Source organism: Phlebotomus papatasi, chromosome 2, assembly GCF_024763615.1.
Source record: "Phlebotomus papatasi isolate M1 chromosome 2, Ppap_2.1, whole genome shotgun sequence".
NCBI classification, from domain to species: domain Eukaryota; kingdom Metazoa; phylum Arthropoda; class Insecta; order Diptera; family Psychodidae; genus Phlebotomus; species Phlebotomus papatasi.
Window position 1 is genome coordinate 1,424,219 of NC_077223.1, and position 8,368 is coordinate 1,432,586.

General features: G+C 33.2%; 1 protein-coding gene and 1 long non-coding RNA gene across 2 annotated transcripts; one reads left to right on the plus strand and one right to left on the minus strand.

Annotated features, from left to right (window-relative positions):
- The first annotated feature begins 5,683 nt into the window (after positions 1 to 5,683).
- LOC129802126 (uncharacterized) lies at positions 5,684 to 6,390 on the plus strand. The gene is made up of 2 exons (XR_008751760.1): positions 5,684 to 5,894; positions 5,957 to 6,390. It is a non-coding gene; the product is annotated as an uncharacterized LOC129802126 (long non-coding RNA).
- A 31-nt stretch (positions 6,391 to 6,421) lies between these two features.
- LOC129805006 (elongation of very long chain fatty acids protein 4-like) lies at positions 6,422 to 7,854 on the minus strand. Its single transcript, XM_055852808.1, has 5 exons — positions 7,736 to 7,854; positions 7,336 to 7,673; positions 7,238 to 7,288; positions 6,663 to 6,763; positions 6,422 to 6,607 (listed from the first exon to the last, which is right to left on the minus strand). The coding sequence occupies exons 1-5, from the start codon at positions 7,852 to 7,854 to the stop codon at positions 6,422 to 6,424; spliced, it is 795 nt and encodes a 264-aa protein (XP_055708783.1).
- Positions 7,855 to 8,368: the final 514 nt, after the last annotated feature.

An 8,368-nucleotide genomic window follows, 5' to 3' on the forward strand; every position in this document is an offset into this window, starting at 1 on the left:
TATGAGAACCTGTACGACGTAAGCATTGTCCACCAAAAACCATCCTCGTGTTCTAATATCTGCATAATGCATGAAACGATTGAAAACAAAGTTAAAAGAGTGTGACACCTCTAGCGTTGGTCCTAGAAAGTTCAAATGCTCTAGAGGGTTGAAGTGCTTTACGAGACCTTTCATTTACTTCTTCTTTTGGCGTCTGACGGAAAACTTTATGGTCTCCTCAATTCTTCTGGTGTTCGTCAGAAAAATATTCCTCTTCCAAATTAAAAGAATCAGGTTTTTCTCCAAAGCTCTCAACCCAAGAAGCAATTTTTTCTTAATATAGTCCTATAGAATTCCTTAGGTAAGGCACTATAGAACCAAAAATCCTTTTATTTGCTTATAACGCTCTTGATTCCATCACTGAGATTACTATAAGTAAAGTGGCGCACTCTTAAGGAACTTAAGAGCTTCTATAGGGATTTCAAAAGAAAATTTTCACTTTAAGTCTTTTAAAAGTGCACTTAAAGACTTGTTTAATACTCGGTTCTATAAGGCAGCTATTTTGCTTCTTGGGAACCCTCGGTGTGGGTCTGGCCCACTGAAGACGACCCATACCAACGGTCGAGAGCTTTGGTGAAAAACCTGATTCTTTTAATTTGAAAGCGGAATATTTTTCTGACCAAAACCGGAAGAATTGAGGAGACCTTTCATTTACGTTCTTACGTTCCTACGTTCTCTGTTATTTTGTCAGTAATAGCAAAACTTTGAACTTTGAACAGTATTCGAAATATCAGTGAATCAACTAATTTATATTAAATTTGACGTGATTTTATTTTTAATCAACTTTATCTTTTCAAAAATTGATGTTCACATGAAGATTTTTACTGTATAGAATTATTTCACATTCACAAAAATCTCACAACCGTAGTCATTTGCTTTATTAAATACTTTTAATCACAATTGATTCCTTTGTAATAAATTCAAATGAATTCTTCGAACAGAACAGAACGAAATTGATAGAATTATGAAAGTCATCTTGCCTGATATACTGTCTAAGTAGTCAATATAATCAATATATTTATACATAAAATTCATTTTAAACACCTTTTAACTTTGACACACAACAGATGAATGGATCAGTAGTCTCTTTATATAGTGTCTTTAATTAATATTTGTAATGTCACAGTTTTTTTTAGTTAGATGTAAAGCATGCATTTAATGAGGAAGAGAACAAGTGTAAGAATGTTTTGTAAGGTTTATAGAACAACACAAAAACGCTAATTTCGATCAATACAAGGTAAGCTGTTACTTAAGTACAATGTTATAAAATTAAAGACATTGTCCATGTTCTAAGTAAGAGCTTTTCCAAGTGCATAAAAAATGTACTTAAGTATTTAAATAAGGATTTTTTAGACGACAGGAGTGACACCTGGTGGCAGAAAGTGGAAACAGGAATAGAAAATGCATGTAAACAATTGGATAGAAAGAAATTGCACAAATATGACATCTCATAAACACATAGGGTAAGTGTGCCAAATTTCGGCATAGTTGCATGCAAGCGCCAAAGTCTCAATTTTGAAATGTAACATTTTTAATACAAATTGAATTTTTTATTCCTTCTTTTTAAGGAGTGTTGCTTAGAACCTTGTAGACAGTTTATCGTCCCGTCAAATAATATCTGCAGATATCTTTAAGATTTCTGTAGAGAAAATCTACACCTCTACAGAATATCTGCAGATAATATCTGTAGATATTCTTACGAATTTTATTTGGGCTTGGGACAAAATTCGTCAGAATATTTCGTCAGATTTTCTGACGAATCTCTGACGAATTTCTGTAGATATTCTGCCGATTTTCTGTAGATTTTTTCTACATTCCAGACTTTCCAGACAAGATGTGTCAGAAGAGATGGAAAAATTTTTCACTGAAGTTTGCAAAATTCAATAGAGTTATTTTTTGTGATATCACGGTGTTTATATAAAATAAAGAATTCTGCGACGCCGTGTTACAAGTAGAGAAAAGTGAAGTGAAAACTTTAAACAGAGTGTCGACCAAAATTTCGTGTTTTTGTATCATTCGATTGGCGATTTTTAAGAAATTAGTATTTTTGCTCGCAGTTTTTTTACTTATCTGAAATGTGTACTCGGTAATGCTTGTTAAGCAGAGCATACAATTTTCTTTATAACTTCTACAGTTTCTTCATAAATCAACAATATTTTTGTGAAGTAATGGAGGTTATGCAGATTTTCTAGGCAGAAATTCTGCCGAGAATCTGCAGATTTTCTCTGAATGTACTAGAATATACCGTTAAAATTCAAAAAAACCTCCGAGTAAAATCGGCAGGTAGAGCAATGATTTGACGGGGTCTTTATTTACTCCAAAATCATTCTTAATACATTTTAAAATGAATAAAAATGTAGACATAGCTTTGGTACCATATTTCGGCCACCTTCATTCTCATAGTTCCTTGCCCTTCAGGAATTCTTTCAATGCCTTTTTCACGTCATCTCATCTGTCGAAGCAACATTTTTTGATATTCTTTTGCATTGTATAATCTCTAGAGTATGTAAAAACTAAAAATTCATGGAAATTCGAGGAACAAAAAAGGTGGCTAAAATTGCAAGCTGGCCGGAATTTGGCACACTTACCCTAACCTCTAAATGCAATCTAATGCGTGTTTAAATTTGTAAAATTTTTAATAATTTGGCGATAAATCTATTATAAGCGATCTAGTCACAATCAGGGTTGGGCGATTTTTACAGTAAATCATTTTACAGTTTTGTATATTCTTTACATAATAAAATCTAGAAAAAAATTAAAGTCGTAAAAGTAAAAAAAGCCAGTGATAAGCCTGATTGAGCTTATGGTAGCTGATATTCATTATAGGCAACCTCGAAATGCGTACAACTCGAGATAGATAGATACCCAAGAAACAATTATTTCTCAAGAAATCTCCTCTATTTCCTCCTCTTACAACGTTTCGGAGATGGGTTGTCTCCTTCCTCACTGCAACATTCATTGACAGACCGAAAAAATCCATTTAATTATTTCTCAATATAGTCTTATAGAATTCCCGAATCACGCCTTATAAAAAAGTCTCAAAAAACGATTTGCTTTATTAACACTTATAAAATACCTAAAATAGTCATTAAGGCCTTTATATATAAAAGGGATGCACCATTAAGAGGTCTAGTGACTCTATAAGCATCACTGTGAAAGGAAACTGAAGAGTTCTAAGAGACTATCTTATAAAACATCTATATATTTTCTGAGAAAATGCTTATACAGTAGAGCCTCGTTATAGGCCATATTTGATTCCATTAGATTTGGCACTTGGGTCGCACACTATAGTCCATGTCATTTTTTAAAATTATCAACGACTTTTAGTATTGAAATTGCTCGACGGCTTCCACTTTCTTTGCGATTGTGGTACTTGTCCTCGCTCTCTTCATTATGGATCACAATTATCACAGCTACTCAATAAAATTTGCCAAAAATATTAAAATAATTATGACAACTGCATGTCGCGTACTAAAAAAACATAACCCAACTTAAAATCAGTGTTTTGAAATCAGCGGTCGATAAATTGTGAACTACAGAGCGATGGCCTATAGCGGGGTTATACTGTATAATACTCTGAATTTAATATTATAAACGGATATGAACCTGCTATAAGACCATAATAAGAATAATTAAAAGAATCACAATTTTTTTTCGCTTTTATACATATTTATGTAATTCATTTTGTGTAATTATATTTTTTAATATAAAAAAATCTTCTTTTTCTTTATTAATATCCAATCGGTATATGAAGAAATGCCTTCAAACTTCATCGAGACTGAATTTTATGCTTATTTGTAAATTTTTAAAACTATTATGAGCATGATACAAGTCCTTAATAAATTAAAGTCAAATTTAAGGGAAAATGAGAGGAAATCAGGGAAAGAGAAATTCTTTTTCAGACAAATTCACTCAATAAAGGTAGATTTGCTGTATTGAGCTAATGTTTTAAGGTAAAAGTGTGTTGTGCTATAGTGATAACGAGTGTAGGATCAAGAAAAGTAGGAATTACTAAGTTTTACAGCATCTTCTCAAGGACTGCCTCACATTCTTTGTCAGTACTTCTTGGACTCTCTCATGGTATTTTTTATGAACTAAAAAGGTAGAAGTGCTACTAAAGGTGAAAAAAATAATAAATAGTCGTGCAAACTTATAGAAGTGAATTAATTTGATTTTGTTTGAGGAAATCATAATATTTTTCATGTTGAAAGAAGTGTTAGAGTACTTGACTTGTAGCACGTCCAGAAAGTAGAGTTATAAGAAAATAGTTCTTAAGGTTTTTGTTCTTATTAACACATACTTTGAGCATGATGTAAATGAAATATAGAATATATTTTTCTGAAAAATATTATCTTATATAAAAGGTTTCATTGAATTATATTACGCTTCTTATAAGACTTTTATATCTCTATCCTATAATTCTGCTGGCCCTGCTGGCAGCTATCTAGTAGATCATTAGTCAGAGAATGCCTCAGTTTACTGTAATCTATTTTAACATACGATGAACCGGAATCAGAAACAAGACCATCATTCAAACCCTCAATAGTCACAGAGATCAGAGAATGGTCAGTTATATGAAGGTGTTCAAATGCAAAAATCAACTGAAAGATTAACATTTGATTGATGTCTAAAGTAAACATGGTCATTGGAAGAGGAAGAACCATTGAAAATACGGGTAGGTTTACTAAACAACATGTCAAAATCCAGAAAAGAAACTGACTGCCCAAGAAGCAAAATAGCTGCCTTATATAACCAAGTATTAGACAAGTTTTTAAGTGCATTTTTAAAAGACTTAAAGTGAAAATTTTCTGTGGAAATTCCTATAGCAGCTCTTAAAATCCTTAAAAGTGCGCCACTTTACTTATAGTAATCTCAGCGATGGAAGCAAGAGCGTTATAAGTAAATAAATAGGCTTTTGGTATTATAGTGCCTTACTTAGGAAATTCTACAAGACCATTTTAAGAAAAAATTGCTGCTTGGGTGAGCTTTTGGCTATCAGGTGTGACACATAATGAATTAATATTAAAATCGTCCAAGATGAGAAAATTTTGAGTGGTTAAACCCTTAACGAGACCCTCCAGATAATTTATAAATTCCTGAGATTTTAAGAGATCTAGGGGAATGTAGGCATGATTCGCACAGAGTGAACCTTCAAACGATATGAATTTTTTCTATGTTTGCAAAAAGCTGGTTTACCGTTTCTCATCTCGTTTTATGAGCTTAATAATGATCTATCTTATGACTAAGAAATGACGAACTCGCTCTTTGCAAATAAGGAGAAAATTTGCGTTGTTTGAAGGTTCACTCTGTGCGAACCATGCCAACATTCCCCTAATAAAATTGCATATGGTTTGCCTAAGTAGCACTCTGCCAATTTCAAAGAGGTGGAAAACTGAGTGTATGAATGGTTTTGGTTCAAGAATGTCCCCTTCTATGTTCGGGGCATCCATGTATTGCCAAAAGGATGACAAAAATGTGTAGCTAACATGGACCGATTTTTTGAATAGCCTTTTTTTGGATTTCCTTCTAAAATTTTCCATGTTTCTTTGATAAAAAAAACGGCGAATTTCAAGTTGAAGACCTAGTCCTAAATCCTAATCCTTTACGACCTTTACTATTTCCGGACCCTTCTGTTTTTCGTCTTGCAGGAGCCTGCGTTTATGGGATTCAGGCTCATGATGGCGCCATTGTATCACTAGTCTGTTCGCCGAGTTACGTAATATCTCTGGGCTCAGATGAGAGGTTGTGCATTTGGGAGAGATTCCAGGGGCATCTGCTGAATTCCATTAATGTACTCTATGCCTATTCAATTCTCCTGATGCTGACTCCGTCGCTTCTCATAACAACCAAACCAGGTTTGTGCTTCTGCTGTTCCTTTCCTTTTCAGTTTCTTCAACTTTAAGTCCCTCCTTGGCAGGTTCGCTGATTGTCTGGGATGTGAGGACGGGCGAACCGACACGGGAAGTGAAGTTGGACAGTTCAAACAGCCAATTGTGCCCAAGGCTGATATTGGCGTCATCAGACTGCGTAATATGTGATTATGGGAATGAATTGAGGATCGTTCGTTTCCCTTTGGCAGCGGAAAAGATTGATTGATGTGGGAATAATAAAAATAAATAAAAATTGTTACAAATAATGTTTAGGTAAGGAAAAGACTTTATTGTAAAATAGAAATTGTAAGAGTTTCTCTTTGTGAATTTAGGGAAAAGAAGAAAAAAGTGAGAACAATTTTTGTTTGATTTATAATCAAAGTCATGAACAACACAAAGCTATTTAAATTTTAGGCACCAAATTAATTTGTGTATAATGTCTCTTTTTTAGAATAAAAATAAAAGGATAATCTAGTTTAAATCTAATGTCTTTCAATCTATTCTTTGGCTTTCTACTGAACTTTTGCGCTTTTGGTGGCTATCGCTGGTTTCTTGTACGAATCAATGTAGAATTTGAGGAAAAGCAGGAAAAAGCCACCGATGAAGAAGAAATTCATCAAATATATTTTTGATGAGAAGAATGCACATTTAGTAAAATAGGCAGTAATTGCAATTATCATTCCAATGAGAAATTGAATCTGAAAAATAATAAAATAAGTATTTTTTTTAAAGAAAATTTTGGAGTTTTCTCACCATTTGAACCAATGTTAAGTACTTTTTCCACCAAAGATACTTGGCAACGGTTGGACCAAGAGTCGACAATCCATAATAGATGTACATGATAACATGGACACCTAAGGAAATTTTAGGGAAAAATTTTTTCTTTAGTTATGATAAATCTGAATCGGACTTTCTATAGAAATATGACTGTAGGGGAATATAGGCATGGTTCGCACAGAGTGAACCTTCAAACAATGCGAATTTTCTCTTTTTTTTTTGCAAAGAGCTGACTTACCATTTCTCATCTCGTTTCATGAGTTTAATAATTATCTATCATATGGCTAAGAAATGACGAACTAGCTCTTTGCAAATAAAGAGAAAATTTGCGTTCTTTGATTATTATTTCCTATCTCAGTGAAAAATGGACAGAATTTGATGTGAATTTCACCAAAAGTAAGGTAAAAACACGTGTTACAATGTTTATATACAACGAAAATGCGGATCTATTGACATCTGTCATAAAATATTAAATCATTTGGAACAATATTGTCGTGGACACGCTTTAATTCTCAATTAATTTAACCGTAAGACGCGTAATATGAACTTACCAGAATTAAACATCACGGGAGAGTAGGCTAAAAGATCAAACAGAGATTTTTAACATAATCACTATCCACAAAAAATTTTACAGGTAGAATTTTCTTACGTAGTCCGTATGAGAAAAACTTCACAATGAGCCAACTGTATAAAACAATTACTGTGTGGTGATAAATATGCAAAAAAGAAAGTTGATTTTCCTTCTTGCGCAGCACGAAGAACAAAGAATCAAGAAATTCAATGTATTTAGTGATGTAGTACAACCAGATTGCCGTTGACAGGCGCACTTCATTAGGATCCGTTCCATCAGACTCAATGGGCGAGCAGGTCCAGGTATAATTCAGTAGTTTTGATCTCAAGAATAACTCGTAGCAGATGTACGCATTCAACACAGCAACGGTGATGTTGTAGACTAAGATAAGCCTTTTAAACTCAAATGGCTGTCGACTGGTGTAAGATTATTTGTATGAATAACTATGTAAGATTTTAAAATTAAAAAAAAAATTTACTTCTTCATGAGTATTGGCCCCAACGCCACAATTGCCAAATATGTTCCCACGAGGGCCAGTACGACGTAAACATTATCCACCAAAAACCATCCTCGTGTTCTAAAATCTGCATAATGCATGAAACGATTGAAATCAAAGTTAAAATATTTTAATTTATGACATTTTAAATGTTTTGATGTTTCTATTTTTGTAATACAAAAAGAGAAAGAGAGAGAGAGAGATTGAAACAATCGAAAAATTTTCCAGTATGTTATGGCAAAAAATGCCGTCTACCGGTCTTCTGTGACCTCCTCCATAAGGTAATATTATTTGCTTTTCCATTACAACGCCATATAATGCTTTTTTTTTAAATTATACTTTTGAATTCGTTTTGTAGGAAAAATGGGCACCTATAGTTGTAAAGTTTGCCAGTTTACTGCTCGAAATGAAAGAGAGAACAGTATTATAATGCCCAAAGTACAATAACTTTTGTTTTGTATACATGTTTTTGACATTTCAATGAGAGTGAGTGAGATCTCAATCTAGTCATCTCGCTCACTCTTATAGAAAATTTTAAAAACATGTTTACAGACAAAAATTATTGTACACTGGACATAAACCGTTTTTACTACATATTGTTATCGCTTTGGAGAT

Excerpts from the sequence above, each read along its gene's own strand:
- LOC129805006 (XM_055852808.1), bottom strand. The coding sequence starts at position 7,854 with ATGCATTATGCAGATTTTAGAACACGAGGATGGTTTTTGGTGGATAAT. Across the intron at positions 7,674-7,735 it reads GGGCCAATACTCATGAAGAA|TCGACAGCCATTTGAGTTTA; the intron begins GTAAATTTTTTT and ends ATCTTACACCAG. Across the intron at positions 6,764-7,237 it reads TCCCGTGATGTTTAATTCTG|GTGTCCATGTTATCATGTAC; the intron begins GTAAGTTCATAT and ends AAATTTCCTTAG.